This window comes from Anastrepha ludens, chromosome 2 (genome assembly GCF_028408465.1).
Source record: "Anastrepha ludens isolate Willacy chromosome 2, idAnaLude1.1, whole genome shotgun sequence".
In the NCBI taxonomy this organism is placed as follows: domain Eukaryota; kingdom Metazoa; phylum Arthropoda; class Insecta; order Diptera; family Tephritidae; genus Anastrepha; species Anastrepha ludens.
Genome location: NC_071498.1, coordinates 96,784,536 through 96,804,663, shown reverse-complemented (window position 1 = coordinate 96,804,663; position 20,128 = coordinate 96,784,536). Strand labels below are relative to the sequence as shown.

The following is a 20,128-nucleotide window of genomic DNA, read 5'->3' as shown; positions in this document are numbered from 1 at the left end:
CTTCGAACGAGCGAATTTTCCTAACCAATTATTTGCATTTATCCCTTTTGACTTAAATTCAGATCTTTCAAGCAATATGACAAATTACTGTGGAATGTTTAAATTGAGTTTGGCCTTTTTTTAATAACTTTCGTCTAAAACAAATGACTTTTGTCAATTAATCGGTGTCTGATCTGGCAATACGGCTGTGTACCGAAACCAACACATTGAAATCCAAAATAATAGTATAACCTCAATGTCAAAAATTGATGTCAATTTTGGTTGGGCTTGACATTACCGCTATGCAGAGGTAACTGGTCCAGTGTACGAAAGGATTTGCATTACTATTTTTAGCAATTTTACAGAAACATATTTTCCTACCAAAGTAATAATCCAGTGTAATGGCACACAAATGTGAAACACCGAATTGCGGGAAGGAAGCTACTCTACAATGTCCAACTTGTCTGAAGTTACATATACCCGGTTCGTATTTTTGTTCACAACCTTGTTTCAAAAGTTTCTGGAAGGAGCACAAAGTGATTCATGCACTAGCTGGTAAGTCGCGCAATCATAATTATTTGAATATATTCAACTATGGTGCAGTACACTGTTGCATAATTATCTATTTACAGAAGGTGCAGCAAAGCCACAAGTAGATAACTCTGAAGCTGGATACAATCCTTGGCCACATTATCGCTTCACCGGCAAATTACGCCCATATCCACAAACTCCAAAGCGAGCAGTGCCTGAGAATATCGAGCGTCCTGATTATGCGGACCATCCAGCTGGGCGCGCTGCATCCGAGGAGGCAATGCGTGGCAACACCTCTATTAAAGTGTTAGATGATGATGAAATCGAAGCAATGCGCGTAGCTAGTCGACTCGGGCGTGAATGTTTGGATGAAGGGGCCAAAGGTATTGAAGTCGGTGTCACTACGGACGAACTAGATCGACTTGTGCATGAAGCTGCCATTGAGCGAGATTGCTATCCATCGCCGCTGAATTACTACAATTTTCCCAAGTCATGTTGTACTTCAGTTAATGAAGTTATATGCCACGGGATACCGGATTTGCGACCATTGCAAGACGGTGATATTTGCAACATCGATGTGACCGTCTATCATCATGGTTTTCATGGTGACCTCAACGAAACGTTCTTCGTAGGAAACGTATCGGAGAAACATAAAAAGTTGGTACGTGTCACATACGAATCACTATGCAAAGCAATAGAATTGGTGAGGTATGTACAAATATGAGATATGAATCAGTGAAGTGCTTCAATTGAAAAAATAATTTTGACAGGCCTGGTGTTAAGTATCGCGAAATAGGAAATGTCATACAAAAGCACGTAGCACCACATGGTTTCAGCGTGGTGAAGAGCTATTGCGGCCATGGTATACATAGGCTCTTCCATACCGCACCTAATGTGCCTCACTATGCCAGTAAGTAAAAACAACTTTATTTTGCTATAAGGTTTTTCATCTTTTGCTTAAATACCAGAAAACTCAGCTGTTGGCGTCATGAAAGCTGGACATTGTTTTACAATCGAACCCATGATATCCGAAGGAGTGTCGAAAAACGAACAATGGCCTGATGATTGGACCGCCGTGACGGGTGATGGCCTCTACTCGGCTCAATTTGAACAGACACTGCTGGTGACCGATAATGGATGTGAAATTCTTACGGCTCGTCGCGAAAACAATGGCCATCCATGGTTTATGGACAAAATGTAGAATATACGCAAAGCATCAGCAGCTGAAAGAGTTAGTAGGGGGATATTATGCTGACACAAAATTACACTACCACCAAAAACATTTCTTTATACTGAGCGTCATTGCCAAGCACTTCTCTTTTATGACTTTCTTGTTTCGTTCAAAATTTATTACTCAGAGGTGCGTTTTTACTTACAAGAAATGTATATTTTAACAATTAATAAAGCGTTGCTACTTGCTACACATCTGTCTATTTATTTACTCTAAACCTAAGCTGGATGTCGACAATCAGTATTTCGGCGAATGCTTTTACTTCTCCAAAGGTGCGTAATTGAGTAGTTTCTCGATCAGATCCACATGCCCCAATAACATACGTCGACAACAATAGCGTTTGAGACCAAGTGCGTCCAAAGCGTCACTATAAATAATAGACATTGGCTTTACAAATTTTCTATGGAAGCTCATAATGTGATAAACCTACCCTTCTGTATATTCGGCTTGCAGTAAGCCCAAATATGATTCCCATTTGTTGCCAATAACTTTGCCGCAAGTAAAACAACGGATCGGAATAATCATTTTTAGTCCTTGTTTTGTAACACTTACTGAAAACGATAGCTAATTTTAAGATACTAGTTTATCTGCCAACACGCGATAATAACTAAAATCTCCAACAATGTGAAAACTAAACAGACTTTCTTCTGCTTCTTTTTATATCTAAGTTCACAATTAAGACAAGCATTCACAATACTTCGTAGTGCTGCGATTAGTGTATGATTCGTACTCGGTTTTTTATATACTCATGAAACCCGTTTCCTACCAACAGCATTTGTGTTTGCGCTTAACCTGTTAAGTGATTATGTCGTATATACGCGTCAATTTCAAAAGTTCATTTTTAGTTAATGTCGTATATGTGCGTTTTGCTATGAAATTTAAAGTTAAGCAAAAAGCGAAACTTTCCCTGTTATTTTGATATTATACAGTAAGCACGAACAGTGAATTTCCTGATAATCGTTATCATAATCGTTCAGTCAACGCGCACGATGAATCCAATATTTGGCTTAAAACCGGTTTTGCATCCCGGTCTTCGCTTAAAATTAATTCAGCACAGTAAATCGAGCTGCCTATGAAAAACTAATCGCTTAACAGGTTAATAAACGCTAAAGTTTTGCTTATAATGTCCAAACGAGAGGACCAAATTTAAAAATTATTATTATTTTTTATAAGATTACAAATAGAACATGTCTTGTGCACACGATTATTTTACTTTAATACGAACACCAAAGGACAATCTCCAAGGTCTTGTGATGATCACCGCAAGGGACTTCTGGAGAAAGGACTCCATACAAACAGCGATAACTTTTACAATTATTAATTTTTTTTGTACAATGCATGATGTATTAATGCTTTGTTTTTAATTTTGTACAATAAAGCAATTGACTAGCAAAAACACAAAATCATCATTTTTTCGGGCCTCTGTCTACCCCTAACCCCGTAGGCCAAGATTCTTACGTAAAATTCTCCAAGTACTCGAAGTATAAAGGCCAACAAGTTTAGAACGACGACTAATCAACATTTCGGCGTATTATTCAACACTTCGCTCTATGAATTTCGCGAAAAGATTTTTTTTTCTAAAGTGCATTTCCATAATTTGGAAGCGTTGTTCTGGCTTCAAACGATTAGCTATAACTTGCCAAACCTTAAAAAATAAAATAAATAATTGGCGCGTAAATTTCTGTTCGGTGTTTGGCCCAGCACCTCCTCCTATTTCTGACGTGCGTTTTGATGTTATTCCACAAATGAAGGGAGCTATAGTTTTAAACCGCCTCCGAATAGCAAATGGTTTTTTCTGGGGAGCTTTTCATGGCAGAAATACTTTCGGAGATTAACCATTGCCTGCGGAGGGGCAACCACAATTAGAAAGAAAACTTTTTCTATCATTTTGCTCTTTCATGCACGGAGATTCGAACCTGTACACTAAAAAGCCTCTGACCTAACATCGATAGAAGGTGAGTTCCTCCGAATTTCTAGGTTATCTCAAAAAAAATCTTAGTAAACTTGCCAAGCGATGGCAAAAAAATATTTTGTAAATGTAATATAAAATAATTCTGTAGCATCAGCTTTCAATTTTTGTTTTGTTGGGCAGGTCATCTTCCGGTAAGTTTTAAGAAGTTAACTGACAAATATTTGCTAACCAGATATTGAGAAACCACTTTTTTACTCATCTGTCTATTGTTCTGATTAAATGCTTTAAGCCAGCAAATCCTAAAACTATTTGTTGTGTGGAGTTCTAGCTTTAATCAGACTTAGAAAAAACGGCACTAAATCATTTTTTCTATCATTTCATGTTTCTTATCCACACCCAGGACCAACCCAAGTGTTAGAACATATTTTATATGAGATGTTCGGGTTTAGAGCCATCCATTGGGTGGTTTTCTTACCTTTGTTAAAAAAAACCTAATACTTTTTGCATTCAAAAAACACTACGCTTTAGATTGAAAAGTAATAGAATTTTTATTTTCCTTCTAAATGAGTTTATATATATATACTGCTCTTAAAATGTCATTTAAAAACAATTATGTATTATTTATTGTATACAAACATACACGCACATGTATGTTATATATTACACATACTTATATATAATATGCACACACGTAGATAAAGCAAGCACATATTCAGACTTCTTCAGTTTTCACTGTTTTTCAGTCAATTCTTCTCCAATTATTTTTGTTCAAAAATTCAAACCGTATTTTTGTTGTTGTAGTCAATACGAAATAGTTGAGCATATCACTTTGAGAAAATTAACTTTAATTTTTATGAAAACTAATTTTTCAAAACTGTGTAGGGCATTTCATTAAAGTCCTGTAACAAAAGATTTTGACATAAGTAAATAAAAAAGGGTATGTATGGATGTGTATAAGAATTTATTCAATAAAATGTGAATTCAATCAAAAATCGATAAGTGAGCATAAATTGTAAATATTAAACTAAACCTTATTAATAAATATTTTGGCATTCATTTATGAAATTCAAGTTGTCTTTCTTAGCTCCTTGTATCGCGAAATTCAATCAATACAAATCACCTTAATCAAGCACCAATCAACGGTAAATTCTAAATTCTAAATCGTTCGCACTTAAAGCTAATCGTAACACAAAAACTATTTGTTTTAACATTTTCAATTATACATTTACATGCATACATATGTATATGTAAATAATTCTCAGCAATTAAATAACTTCAATATCTATATGTGTAAGTAGTGTATGTGGTAGTAAAATGTATGTAGCGTTGGCATAATAAATATTATATCTTCCATATTAGATCACCTAAGTTAAACTATTGCACTTGCATACATACATATCGAGTATACATAATTGTATAATATTGCCATTGGTTTCGATACAACATTTTCAATATTTAAAAATTAGTTTTAAAACTATCATAAACTTTTCAACCTTAACATCAACTGACCCGAACAGTAACAAAACTTTCAAATATCGCGTACTTAGCATCCTTTTGTGCACAAATTCAATTGAATAAAATGTCTTTATGCGCTCTCACCTAACGCTCTCATTCAAACAACCATAACGATACCTCCTCATGCTCAACCTCCCTTGTCCTTCATCTTTTCAAAACCACATCGGTGTCTTCTTAGATGTTGCTACTTTGCCGTTGAAACTTGTTGCGCTTGCCCAGTATGCGCATGAGCTGTTTGGACATGTAGAAGGGCTTCTCAGGCGAGCCATCATTGCGCTCACAGTCCTCCAGAAAGCACAAAAATAATGTATCCACCGCCATCGAGTATACGCCAAAGAAGACCGTAGTCATGAGAAAGGCTGCAATGACGACAAGTGTCACTGGCACCGCGTTGTAGTGCAGCTGTATTAGATGTGGGCTATGCACCACAAAGTAGTAGGTGCCGACGCCAGCAGCACCGGTTAGCAATACTTTAGATAGGAAAAAGAGAAAATCGGTGACCTTGTCAACGGCGATGACACGCAAGAAGTTACGCATGATTAAATTGAAAGCGTCCCTGGCGCTGACACAAAAATTCTTGCCGTGTATGGCACACATGATGTACGCGTTGCGATTGAGGAAGCGTAGGAAGGTCTCAAGTAGCCAGAAAAAGCATTTCATGCAGCAGAGTATGGCGCGAGTTACCGTATTATCGTATTTCTTTAGCTTCGAATCGAGATATTCCAACGCCACGCGTATCATGCGACATACAGCAAGGATTAATGCACCGAACGCCAATGTGCCTAGATGATAGAAGATGGTCTGGCGGAATGCGCGTCCTAATGTGAAAAATGGCACATCTCGTTTCTTGAAGGTCCAATACCAGGTAGCGAATGTAAGCGCCAAAACCATGTCACTAAAGGCAGCAATGAAGAATGTCAGCCAGAAGAAGCCGAAGACATTATAGACGATAGACCAAGTAACAAATGGTGGATGCTCAATTTCTGCGAAACTACATGTAGTGCGCCTGCAAGGACTGCGTGCGAAGAAATCGGTATTATAGCAATTCTGCTCAAAAATTTGTGGATCACAACGTCCGCCTACTTTATATTCCACAGCCGGGCCTGTACAAACGCAGTTCTCGTTGGAAACACCAGTTTGGCTATTGGAGTCCAGTTGGCGTATCATGCGGAAGGCAGGCTCACCTATAGAACCCAGATAGAGACCAACTCCAATAGCATATGCGACGGCCAAAATGAAAAGCACCCAAGAGAATATAGGAAAGAAAACAGTGGAGATGATACTCGAGACCGCTTTGCTGCCTTCCTTCGTAAGCGCAATGGCGATACTGATGCGGCTACGCAGCACAATTACCAACAATAGAATAACGACGAAACTAATGCTAAGAAATATGCTTAGATACAGCCAAGTATTAGCTTCTTGTAATATATTCTTCACAGCCGCCTCCAAGTTAAGTGAATGATTGGGCACCGTTGCAGTGTCGCGCCAAAAACGATACTGTTTCACGCTGTAATAGACACCAAAGCCAAGACCGATCAGCACGCCAAATATTGATATCCATAAGATCGGTGCAGCGAACCAACGCATCAAAGCGATCAAAATTAACGAAGCAACTAGGGTACACATTAACGCCATTAACACCACGTACCACGAGTTCATAATGTCTTCCACGATCTCTTCCCCAAGCTGCTGCGCATCGTGTGTGCCGTTGTAGAAGTGAGCAACCATGTTGCCTACCAACTTCGCCAGTCGCGTGTCAGCTTGACGCACCTTCTGTTTGATGGTCTCGGCCTGTTCGGTTCGTCGGCGACATTGTATCGCAGGTTCTTCGACGAGCTGCTGCTGCCTTCTAATCGGTGCTTCAGTCATTGCCGTTAACGCCAATGCTTCCAACTTCATTTCGGCCAAATTTGCATTATCACCGATTAACCCAGCGGGAAGATCGACTGTGTCAGCAATAAGTGTACTAGCGTTTCGTGATCCATCTGAGGCGCGTCTGTTACGTGGCAATAGTGACAATGGTATAAACTCACACAGTTTTGGTGAAAATTCCCACATACAACGGTTCAGAAATTGTGCGCTCCTCACGTACCAACGTGCACATCGTTGCTCGTCAATGGCGCGTTGAATGTCATTTACGCTTTTCAAATTGTTTTTATCTGCGTCTGTCAAGCAAATCATACGTTCCTTTAACTCTGCAAATGAAAGACTATTTTTCATTGTATCCCAAATAAAAGTCTGTGTGGGGCAGCTTTCGACACAGACTTGCGGCGTGGGACAGCCTGTGAGCGGTACAACCGGATCAATGCATTTGCCCAAATCGAAGAAAAATAAATACTTCTTATCCAGCACCGATGAGTCGATACCACATTTGCGGTTGAATGAATCAGTCGGCACAACTAGCTTATTGAGATCACCATTTCGTACCGCATATTGTGCTATAAAGCCCCATCCGCCTAAGAAGAGTATGAAGATCAGTAGGCAGGGCACATCTGTGCAACTTCGATTACGCCACTCCGGGCCGCGAAAATTACGATCATATGGCATTGGCTGGCCATATTTTTCGATCAAATCACGATCTTCGGCCATTGTTCATAACTTTAGGAGCCAAATACCAAGAGCTGGACGAATATTTCACACGAGTTGGCTGGAGGAATACTGCTGTCTTCTGGTAGCTGCAATCAAAAAGAGCACAAAAAAAAACAAATTAGTTTTTTAAAGATTGCAAGATTATAAGTAAACGTATCTATGAAATTTTAAAAATTTAGAATTCTATATACTTGTACGAGTATTTAAATATTAATGACGACCAACTTTAATCACTTGTTCCACATACGGCGTCAGCCACGAAATGAAACTAATTTCATTGTAGCGATAACGTAATCTACTGCAAGACGCTTTAATTTGCCTACCGGCAGCAGATATGTAGTTAGGTGTTGCTGGTATAAAAAATATTTAACAAATGTAGCCATAATCTCAACAAGTAAACACATAAATTCTCGCAAGCCTTATGCAAACAGAATGAAAAACTCGTTAGCAGTGTCTATGAGCAGAATCGAAGCTTATGTACCCAAGGCACGCTTCATTAAAATGACATTATGACAGACTGATAAAATTAATTCTTTAAATACGACCATTTCATCATTTCTGAGATTCCGCTGCTTAATAAAATTGTTCAAAGTTCGCATTATTGCGGCCCGATTTCATCAATCACGCCTAAATATGGCCACAAATAACGAGTGGTTCATTCCGGCCCATCCAGATTGAACTTCTTTTCGTTACTAAGTACTACTTTTTTCCATTCACCGAGATTCTTATTTGTAACAGAACTCCAAGCCATGTGGTTGATCCCTTTCAAAATCGAGGCGACGTTCTTTGCGAAATTTATTCGAAGGTAGTATTTCTTGTAATTTTGTATTCTTCAGATGTGGCGCTTTTAGAATAGCCCTTTGGACGGAACAGTGCATTTGCTGGAATTTGATGCCAGCCTAAGTATTTTTCGAGTTTTCTTCGATGTACAAGCCATCGCAGCTCTGCCTTTGTAGTTCTTACTATAGGAAACACATTGTTTTAACTTTAATAACCATTTTATTCCATAAAAATCAAGTGAACCAGGTTATAGAACTATTACTATGATTTGCAGCTCATTATTTCATTGTTTTCTGTGCTGCCGTCGACAACCGGTAAGACTCTACAAATATTCGGCATAAGTACGTAAATCATTAGTAGGAACTGCGACCTTTGCGCAGGGGCTTATAGTATTGCAAACAATATTATGGTAACTTTAACCTTAAGAGGGTTTGGCCGAAGTCCTCTTCCACTGTGTTCAAATTTAAAAAATGCTGTGAAATTCAAGAAGCGAATGCATAATTGTTTGTAAGTAAGGAGGTATTCCCTCTCTTGATCACCTTTTCCACCAGTCTTGCTTCCTTATGACTCACTCAGCAGGTTTGCCTTAATCGAATTATACAATAATACAATTTAGGTTTTGTAGCTCACCTTCTGTTTGCCTACCTAAGAAAGTTTGATTTAATCATAATTTTCAATAGCTGTGCGAAGCTAATAGTTTTAGGTCGCTATTTGACGTTCGGCTAACCAAAAAAATTTGGCAAGGGTAAATAGTAGAGTGTAGAAAGTGGAAATAGGAGGAGAAGAACAAGGAAGTATTAGAAGAACATACACATGTACGTGAATCTTAGGAATTTAGTGGGCGCAATGTACTTCGAATGGTTTTGATATTTTGTGGTAGACGGTTTCAAAGACGACCAGCAAAAATGAAGAACTGACGTTCAGATAGATACAAGACAACTGCATTCCCTACTAAACGAGTTAAGTGATCGAGACGATCTATATCTGGACGTTAGAGGACATTAAGTCCTCAATCAACAAACCCAATTGGCATACAATTCACGTCCATACAATAAGGTAGGGAACAGAAATATGGATATAGAAGAAGTGCTACAGGTAAGTATGATCAAAATAATCGACGACTTTCCAAGTTTTAACTGTTTTTATGTTTAATTTTTTATATGTTTTTATAAAAGAATAATGCATTCTACAGCAAAAACCATGTAACTCAAAACTCCAAACTTTGTAAAAAATTCACAAAAATGTAACAAATTACAAAAATGTTTATGAAAATTTTAAACTTTTTAATCAGAATCGTTACAATTACAATAATTTCAATAAAAATACAACAAAATTTCCAACCTTTTACTCAGTATCCCTAGAAGAACTCTGAGTATGCAGTATCCCATTCCCACTGGGAATGTAGCCCATTCAACTTTAGTATAATAAAATGTACGTTTGAAGTCGCTCAAAAATCGAGTTGATTTTTAGCAATATTTTTCGCCTATAATGCTAACAACTTTCTTCCATATAAACCACATGTTCGGAAGTCTTTTATATTGCAGAAAATGTTAGAGAAAAGTTGTCAAAAATCAGGGAAAATGTCGAGCCACTTGAAACTTTGTTCCATACTAATATTCGATGGGCCGTAAAATTGCATATCCAAAAATTTTTTTAAATTCTGAGTACAATAAATAGTTGGAAATTTGGTTGTATTCTTATTAAAATTTGTTAAATTTTTGTGAATTTTGTAAGATTTTTAATTATTTTGTTTTTGTTGTTAAACACAGAAAACCAATAGTTAAAACTTGGCAATTATGATGAAAACATCAATCAATCAAGTGAAAAATTAATAAAGAACCCCACATTAAGAGGACATCGAATTCACTAGATATGGCTCCCTGTAATTTTGTCTGTGTTTGATCGAGTCAAAAACGCGCTACGGGGAATGTGTTTCACCAACCGAAAGGAAGTAATGGAAAAACTGAAGACGGCTCTGATGGATATACGGAAAATAAAGCTCCAGAAATGTTTCGAGAGATGGATGAAACGCTGCCATAAGAGCTTTGCCTTTGATGGGGAGTACGAAGGCGATAATATCACTTTTGAGGAATAAAATTGTTTTTTGAATTTTCTGAATATATTTCGGGAACTTTTTGATCAAGTTGGTATTTCACTCTTTGACTATACGTACGTGGTATATTTAGAGCTTATCTGCAGTCTATAGCTTTCATCGATAATGTTTCACAACAGTCGATAATGTGTCAATAGCAGCCTGACTAAAGGAGTGAAATTTCACTACTTGCAAGAGGAGAGAAGAATTGGATAGCCTTGGCCTCGGCTGTGATCTTAACCCGAAAAAAAATGTAGTAGTGCTTCACTTGATAACCAAACTTGAATAAAGCCCTTGGCCACTCTATTTCGGCCACACTTATTTAAGTAATATATTTATTTGCATAATCTCGTCTGCTTGTACCCGCAGTTTCCTACTAACTGAACTGCTTTTACCCTACTTTGATAACACTATTGAAAGTTGCGGAAAAGATAACCATACATCTGTGAGACTTACATACTTGTCCTGGTTTCATTTAAAATGTGAATATCGTTTTATACATATTTTTGTACTCAAATGCATTCTTTAAATATTTCCCATTATTTATGTGCATTAATTTAGAAACTTTTTCTTTATTAAAAGCAAGAATTTAATTATTTCTAAACAAATCTACCGAGTGCGAGAGGAAGAATTTTCAAAACGATTCTCGAAGATGTAGGTCATTAAAGCAGGAATAATATAATAATTTAACCGACAATACAAAACACGACAAAAGAAGAAATAAAATATTATATAAAGAAACTTAAAGACAAAAAGACACCGGGATATGACCAAATAAATGGAAAATACTAAAGGAGCTACCCGATACTATAATAAAATACACACGAGACCTCTTCAACGGAATAATTAGGTTACAATACTTCCCAAAAGCATGGAAAGTTGCACAAGTTATAGCGATCCCCAAGCCAAACAAAAACGCCACTGTTGCTAGCTCGTACAGACCAATTAGCTTGCTGCCCATCCTCTCTAAATTGTTTGAGAAAATACTGCTTGACAGAATTGACCCGATTCTAAAACAAAAAGACGCTATCCCCTCACACCAGTTCGGTTTCCGAAAACAACATTCAACTGTGCAACAGATTCACAGAGTAGTAAACAAAATTACAGACGACTTCGATAAGAAGAAATATTGCATTGCCGTGTATTTGGACATCGCGAAAGCTTTTGACAGAGTATGGCACAAAGGACTTCTATATAAGCTAAAAACCATTTTACCATTTAACATATTTAATATCCTAAAAAGCTACATTACTGATAGACACTTCTTCATAAAATATGACGATGAGTGCTCTGCTATCTTGACGGCGTCTGCTGGAGTACCTCAAGGAAGCGTACTGGGCCCCATACTATACTTAGTATACACAACAGATATACCAACGCCAACTACTCGAGGATCAATGATAGCTACATTTGCAGACGACACAGTTTTAATATCAACTAACCACAATGAAGAAGCAGCAACAAAAACACTGCAAGATACGCTATCAGCTTCAACACAATGATTTGAAAAATGGAGCATTGAGGTCAATAAAGACAAAACACAACATGTAATATACGCGAAGAGAAAATCTGCAGGATATCCAATCCAAATTAACGGGGAAGACATAAAAATACACTCAAGTGCAAAATACTTAGGCATAACGATTGACTCAAAACTCACATGGAAAAAACACATACTGAACAAGAGAAACGATATGAAAAACAAATTCCGACAACTCTACTGGCTACTAGGAAAACAATCAACCCTAAGCTTACTTAATAAACAAATGATATACAAATCAATAATCAGACCGACATGGACCTACGGACTAGAAATTTGGGGGACTGCCAGTAAATCAAACCTACAAATCATTCAGAGAAGTCAATCTAAGATGCTAAGGACAATCACAAACTCAAATTGGTACATAAAAAATGACGACATTTACCGCGACCTCGGCATAGACACTGTCACTGAAGCAGTAAAAAGAAGCAGCAGTAAGCACATCTTGCGTCTATTAGAGCACAAAAACCATGAGATGAGACTGATACCGGAAATGGAACTTAAACCAAGAAGACTAAAGCGCAAAACACCCACAGATCTTGCTCGTACTGTAATATAAAATAAAATATAATAATATAAAATTATATATTAGAAAACTAAGTATTAGTAAAATTGTAACTAAATACCACCAAAGACAATAATGTTCTCTTTCAAAGGGAAGGGACATTTTAATTCCAAACCCTAACACCAATTACTTATTGTTAATATTAACAGATCGTAATTTATAATGGAAAAAAAAAAAAAAATGTAAGCAAACTGCAATCTTGATATCGAATTTGACGATAAGTAACCGACACTGCGACGACTCATGTCGGTTCTCAATTTAAACCAGAGGTCGGCAGAAGTGGTTTTACGAGCGTGGTGAACACAGAGTTATCGCACTGCGCAATGGTGATTTAAAACAAGTTTGCAACAACAAAAAGTAAATACATTAAGATCGCGATTCGAGGCCTGTGATGGTCTTTCACCGTCTGGCTATTGATGAAAACACAAAGCTGATTAGTTCATCCTGAGTGAGAATTAATCTACCGTTTCTCGTTTTTTAGTGAATCTGAACAGCTTAAAGGACATTCAAAAATGATATAAATAAGATTGCGCCCATCAGAGAGTGTGTGACGTCACATTGGTGCAGTTGCATAAAGAGATGTGAAAATGCGAACAAGAATGCAATAAGGAGAAAAAATTACAGAAACAACACACGAATAAATTGCTCGAGTGCAACGTTACACACACAGCGATTTAGTCAAATTATATAGCAGAATCGCAAATAAAAACGTCATTACTTAACAATGTTTTGTTTTGTTGTAATTGATTTTTCTTGAACGCACTGAGTTTCTTCATAACTCTTCTTTGCGAACTGCCGACGTAAGAGTTCAATTTTACCAAATAAAGGGTGGTTAAGTTTCAAAGGTCGGTGTTGATTTTCAATAAAATACAATTTTTTTTGGAAATTATTGTAATTTCTCTTTATTATGATAATATTAGTATGGCTCAATTACGTATGGAACAAAATATCGGTCAAATGGGCGCCGCGGCCTCGGTGGCACACCTCCATCCGATGATCCAAATTTTCGATGACGCTGAGGCATAATTGAGGTTCTATGCCGTTAATGTGCCGAATTATCTTATCCTTTAGCTCTTGAATTGTTGCTGGCTTATCGATAAAGGTGTACATCTTTCAAAGAACCCCAAAGAAAGAAGTCCAACGGTGTCAAATCACACGATCTTGGCGGCCAATTGACATCGCCGCGACGTGAGATTATTCGGCCATCAAATTTTTCGCGCAAAAGAGCCATTGTTTCGTTAGCTGTGTGACAAGTGGCACCGTCCTGTTGAAACCACATTTCGTCCACATCCATATCTTCCAATTCGGGCCATAAAAAGTTCGTTATCATCTCACGATAGCGAACACTATTCACAGTAACTGTCTGACCGGCCTCATTTTGGAAAAAAATACGGCCCAATGATGCCGCCGGTCCATAAGCCGCACCAAACAGTCACTCTTTGTGGGTGCATTGGTTTTTCGGCAATCACTCTTGGATTATCATTCCCCCAAATGCGGCAATTCTGCTTATTGAGGAATCCACTGAGGTGAAAATGTGCCTCATCACTGAAGATGATTTTCTTCGAAAGTGCGCGATATGCATTTTGATTTGAACGGCCGTTTTCATAATAAGCCTGAATAACTTTAACGCATTGCTCGATTGAGTATTTTTCCATGGTTCAAATTGAGTTAGTGTGAAATTGAAAAATTTTAAATAAAATGCAGAAAATAACTTGGCGTTTCGGTGTGGTTCACATTCAACATCGGCTCTTAAAATTTAACCACCCTTTACATACATATATATTGTACATACAATACGTAAGTATGTATGCAACAAGCGACTTGTTGCTTTATTCGAAAGTCGCTAAGTGTTTGGCGAACCGAAAGCGGCTTTTGTATAATATCGCTGCCACGAAAACATATTAATACGCAACAAAGAAAGCCAGGAATTTTCGCAATGGATTATGTGCATACGTCTAACGATTGCAAGCTAAACATTGAAACCACGTAATTGAATTATCGGTACAGTAAATGGCTTATTCATAGAAAGTTGTTAGGGGATCCATATGTTACTTTTTAATGCACACTTGCGGTAGAAGACAATTTAAATTTATCACTTTTGAGCATTTCTCCAAGATGAACATCCAAAGTGCACCTTTTGTCACTTGTATACAAATATGTGTTATAATGCAGCAGAAATTTCATACAAATCTGAATAGTGATAAACGGGGCAGCACTCGTCCTCACAAAGATCTTGTGCTTCACTTGTCTCTCTTAGACTTGTTTGGTAAACAGAATTCAGATAGCACTGCTGCTCGGCTAGCCCTAACTACGCGATTTAGGTGTTGGACACTCGGCCATAATACTCGGCATCGGTCGAGCTAATATAATAGGTTATTAGTACTAGAATTTCAGCTAGACATGAGTCGGAAAAAACTGCTTACGGTTATTTACTGATGAATCACAGCTTGACGATAAAGTTGGCTTTGGCGTCTATTGTAGGAAGTCAAGAATAAGCATTTCGGCTCGTCTTTCTAATCACTGCAGCGTATTTCAGGCTGAAATTCTCGTCAATAATGAGGTAAATGTTTGGTTAGGCAGAAATGTGACTGCTTTAGAGAAATCGGTATTTATTCTGATAGCCAAGCGGCGATTAAACCTCTTGGTGGGGTTGTCACTAACTCCATCATTGCTCGCAAATTCCAAGCATCTTTTAACAAGATGACGGAATATTCCCACATCATTTTGATATGAGTGCCAGGGCATAGAGACATACAAAAAAATTGTAAGGCAGACAAATTAACGAGAGAGGGCATTACCACTCGCCACCCTCTTGATATAGAGATACACCTTTCAATCTACATAGTGAGTGGTACAAGTAGCATTGCCGCTTTAGCCAACACGAGAAGAGTTGATAACCTGATTGTGCCGCTACAAAAAGAATTCGGCCAGAATGAAACGTCAGGCGCTGAAAGGCGCTACTCAATCGGTCAAGGAAAATCGTCTCCATGCAAGTTGCTTTGATCATTAAGGAAAAAAGATAATTTTTTGTCACTGTTTCGCGTGGCATGCGACTAGTTTAGATACTTCGGCTCATCGTTCTTGAATGATACTGATGATGTTAGGGATTTATGTGTCAGCAAGATCAGTTTGCACTTAAAACAAAATGGTTTAACGAAGAGTAGCTGGTAAGCTGCTACTGTGGTATCACAATGGATCACCAACGGTCTAAGTGAGTTGGTTTAAAGGCCACTTCCACTTATGTACTTAACTTTGGGAGCGGCCACGTGTAACCAAAATCAGCATTAAAGTAATAGACAACAAAAAAGTATTTTTAGTAGGGCATATACGAAAGTAAAAAATTTGATTTTGGAAAAATTATTAAACTTGGAGAAGAATTTCAAGTTAAATTTAAAATATATATATCTTTTTAAACATGAAAATTTTAAACGCAAAATATTCACTAGAACTCGGTAACTACAAGTTCCCGTGCTGTCTTCATATCTCAGCAATCAGAGGTGCTTTAATTAAATCTGGGCGCATGATCCTACATCCACCATAGATGTCGTGTTAAAATTGCATTCTACAAGGTGAAGTCCAAAATAAACAAGACTGGCGTCATAAAAATGGTTTTGATAGCGCCATCTTTTTAATGAGTTAGTGCGTTGGAAGTTACATCCCTAGCCGACTTCTAATGAAAGCTTGGTGACATTCGGTTCAATGGAAGCGAAGTTATTGCGTCTAAAGTGACAGTATGTTTGTGTCATCGGTACAAAAATGAGATTTAGCTTTTGGTTCGAAACTCATTTTTGTATAACATTTTGTTTTAAAATCGGTAAAACGTTTACCGAAACATTTGAATTGATGAAAAAAGTTTATGACGATGAGTGTCTATCTCGTGCCAGAGTCCGTGAGTGGTTTACACGTTTCAGACATGGTTGTGAGGACATAAATGACAATGAACATACGGGCCGCCCAAAATCAATAATCACCGAAAACTCAATCGAAATTGTTCTGATGGGCTCCCTGTGACTTCTACCTATTCGGTAAATTGCATTTGGCCATGAAAAGAAAGAAGGATTTAAAAGCTTTTAAGGAAATCGGGAACTTTTCGAAGACAACGGCCGTGGCTGCCGTCCAAAATATACTTCGAATGTAATAAACTTCGAAATTGTGGATGTATTCATAACAAGAAGAGTCAAAATCTGCATTGCGTTACGTAGGCACGAAATGGGCGCCTGATGTTGTATTAGTGTTGTGAAGCCGGTTCATAGTTCAATTTAAAACGGATCTTTTAGCTAAAAATGGCATACTGTCTTCCAACCACCACCCAGTGCTCGCCTGACTTAGTTCTATGTGACTGCTCTCTGTTTGGAAAATAGCATTTGGTCTTGAAAGTAAAGCGTTCTCCAAATATTGAAGTCATTCAAGGATCGACGACCGCCATCTTGAACGAAATTCCCAAAAAATCGTTTGATATGCTTCCGAGCAAAGCGGTATAATAGAGCTCGAAGGGAATTCAAATTTTTAATAAAATAAATCGAATTTTGCACCAGTCCGGGAACGTTTGCGGTACCTACCTTGTGCATACTATATTTATCATCATCACTCAAAATTGTAACTCTCAAATTCGTTAAATTTCCTTGAATTTCGAGCCGTATTTGTGAAGTTCATTTATATGTACTCACATGTACTTTATTTCAGAGCACATAATATGCAACATGTTTGTACGAGTATGCATACATGTATGTATGCACAAGCAAATCAGCACAAGGAGAATCTACTGTACGTGTCCGTTGATTGAATGCCCAAATAGTACAATACATACATACATAAATAGGCTTACAATTAAACCAGCCAGTTATTACTCAATATGGAAAGTTATAGTCACTAAGTGACACCTGCATTTCACATTAAGGAATTGCTTTCAATTTTTGTTAACACGTTCACCTCTACCTCAAATAGGTGTGAGTTACAACACAAATGGAGTACATATACAATACATACGTAAGTATGGCTGTATTTATATTTTATGTGAAAATATACCAGCGTATATTCCGTACTACACTATATATGTGTACATATATACGTGCATATATACATACAAGCCTTCTACAGTCAAACCTCTATTAGCGGACACCTTCCTTCCCATAATCATACAAAAGTCCAAAAACCTAGTTTTACATTGCATTTTTAGAACAAATCCCCCTCCCTTTTTATGCTTTCCTCGTCTCTAGTAAGTAGACGCTGAACTGTCGGAAACGGCTAAGCAAAATATATTGCTGGACAAAAATGTAAAAAAACAATAAGAGAGTTAATAAAAATGAATTGATGAAATCTATTTACATACATACATATGTACTACTGGGAAAGAGAAATCTACGGGTTAAAAAAATCGCCAATAACCAAAATTGAATACAAATTTGCCTGCTCGTTCTAGTTTTGCGAAAAACCATGTACATATAAAAATCGCACAAAAATGTCACAAAGTGAAACAATGGGAAAGTTTATTCGTTTTATTGAAAAAATTAATATTAGATACTTTCAGTATTGTTCGAAACCTAAACAACATTTTGCAATGAAGTGGTTCAAGCACTCCGTACTCATTCAAAATCAATTTACTCAAAGGAATTCGTTCCAGTGTTATTTGGCTATGTGCCTACTCTCTTACACTAGGTTAGGTTGAAGCGGTTGTCCTATGGGACACACTCAGGCTCACAGCCCTATTTCTCTTAAAACCATTGTGTGCTTTTCAAAAACTTTAGAATATCTCCTATTTCTGCGGAACTGAGATCTTCCAATTGGTCAAAAATTTGTCTGCCTAGAAAAGCAAATCTCCGTCTGCATAGAGCAGGACAATGGCACAGAAGGTGTAAGATTGTCTCTTCCTCATCAAGACAACTTCTACAGAAATCATGTGCTTGCACACCCATCCTTTGGGCGTGCCTACCTATTAGACAAAGTCTCGTTATGACTGAAATCAGTGTGCTAAGACTGTGTTTATTTCGGCTTAGCAAAGATTCTGTGCGTTTAGCACTAAGAGTCGGCCACAGTTGATGGGCGATTTTGCAGGTGGCTTCATTACGCCATCTTTCGTTTGCTTTCCTTACGATTTCTTCAAGGATAAGTAGCTTACATGTTTGTAAGGGTATACCTATGTCATTGTCTATGTACTCATCGGTCAACTTGGTGCCGAGTCTAGCTAGTTCATCGGCTCTACAGTTACCCTCAATGTCGCGATGGCCAGGAACCCATATTATCCCTAGGCGAAATGATTCAGCCATCTCGTTAAGAGATGTGCGGCATTTCATGACTACCTTGGAGGTTGTCGACTGTTTTGTGAGGGATTTTATCGCCGCCTGGCTGTCAGTGAAAATGTAGATGTCATTTCCGGATATCCCATCACACTGTACCAGTGTCGCGGCTTTCGTTATTGCCATCAGTTCGGCATGAAAGACACTACAGTAGTCGGGGAGCCGAAGACTGAAGGAGATCCCCAGATGCTCGGAATATACACCTCTGCCCATACTGCCCTCGAGCTTTAAGCCATCTGTGTATACTTGGATAGACTCGCCCTGTCTTACATCGTCCCGTTCCTACTCTTTCCTTCAGTGTAGGAGGGTCGTGAACGATGTAATGGCAAGTGTGGGCGCGAGTGCATAGTCCAACAATCCGGGAACTCTTACACTAACAAAAAAATTAAAATTAACTCCATATTTGAGTGATATGGTGCTCACCGTCACCAACGCATCGTAGTCCTTTTCCGTTGCCCGTAGGATACACAAAATTGAATAAAACCTATCCCGTAGAAAACGACTGCGCTCTTTTAGTTTCATATTTACATAATGCATCGGTTTGTGTGTTGGCATTATATATACATGTATATTTGCATACACTCATCCGCGTTATCAGTTACAATTCTTCATTGTATAATAAACCTAAGTCAAAAGCCATCAAATGCAAATAGTTCATTTATTGTCACGGCACAATGAAGCGCCAAGGTGGAAATGTGATGGTATGGGAGTTCTTTTCAGCGAGATGAGTTAGCCTATTCGACAAAAGAATAAATGTCACGGTACATTCTAAATGACCACATGCTTCGAAATGCCGAATAGGAAATGCGACTTCGATAGATGTTTCAACATGATAACTATCCGAAACACTTTTCGCAGTTTCAAAGATTGGCTATCTTTTTAGTATAATGAAGCGTAGAGTTGGAATTGGAAGTCGGCAGACGGTAGTCGGTAGTGTAGGAAAAAACTTGAGTCTATTTTCTGGCAACTTTTTTATCAAATCTCATAGAATTCATGAAAAAAATATGTGCTGAAATAGTAAGAAATAACGTCTATTGTCCTAAATACTGAAAGTTGCTTACGTTTCGGATACATAAATATGGAGTCGATTTTGTCTTTGTA

General features: G+C 37.8%; 3 protein-coding genes across 6 annotated transcripts in view; 1 reads left to right on the top strand and 2 right to left on the bottom strand.

Annotated features, from left to right (window-relative positions):
* The first annotated feature begins 246 nt into the window (after positions 1-246).
* On the top strand, positions 247-1,931 carry LOC128854834 (methionine aminopeptidase 1). Its single transcript, XM_054089250.1, has 4 exons — positions 247-534; positions 612-1,218; positions 1,281-1,420; positions 1,479-1,931. The coding sequence occupies exons 1-4, from the start codon at positions 381-383 to the stop codon at positions 1,709-1,711; spliced, it is 1,134 nt and encodes a 377-aa protein (XP_053945225.1). The 5' UTR covers positions 247-380; the 3' UTR covers positions 1,712-1,931.
* Positions 1,923-2,401, bottom strand: LOC128854835 (DNA-directed RNA polymerases I, II, and III subunit RPABC5). The gene is made up of 2 exons (XM_054089251.1): positions 2,172-2,401; positions 1,923-2,108 (listed from the first exon to the last, which is right to left on the bottom strand). Exons 1-2 carry the CDS (start codon positions 2,264-2,266, stop codon positions 2,000-2,002), a joined length of 204 nt encoding a protein of 67 aa, XP_053945226.1. The 5' UTR covers positions 2,267-2,401; the 3' UTR covers positions 1,923-1,999.
* Positions 2,402-4,595: 2,194 nt separating this feature from the next.
* LOC128854833 (choline transporter-like 2) overlaps positions 4,596-20,128 on the bottom strand; it is a 40,333-nt gene continuing 24,800 nt past the window's right edge. For all 4 annotated transcript variants that reach the window (XM_054089245.1, XM_054089248.1, XM_054089247.1 and 1 more), the window contains one exon: positions 4,596-7,843. In XM_054089245.1, the coding sequence (XP_053945220.1) occupies positions 5,343-7,757 (2,415 nt within the window). In that variant the 5' untranslated portion in view covers positions 7,758-7,843 and the 3' untranslated portion in view covers positions 4,596-5,342. The remainder of the gene's footprint in view (positions 7,844-20,128) is intronic.

Coding starts and splice junctions, on each gene's coding strand:
- LOC128854834 (XM_054089250.1), top strand. CDS start 381: ATGGCACACAAATGTGAAACACCGAATTGCGGGAAGGAAGCTACTCTA. Junction 1,219..1,280: donor AAAGCAATAGAATTGGTGAG/GTATGTACAAAT, acceptor TAATTTTGACAG/GCCTGGTGTTAAGTATCGCG. Junction 1,421..1,478: donor TAATGTGCCTCACTATGCCA/GTAAGTAAAAAC, acceptor CTTAAATACCAG/AAAACTCAGCTGTTGGCGTC.
- LOC128854835 (XM_054089251.1), bottom strand. CDS start 2,266: ATGATTATTCCGATCCGTTGTTTTACTTGCGGCAAAGTTATTGGCAAC. Junction 2,109..2,171: donor CAAGCCGAATATACAGAAGG/GTAGGTTTATCA, acceptor TATTATTTATAG/TGACGCTTTGGACGCACTTG.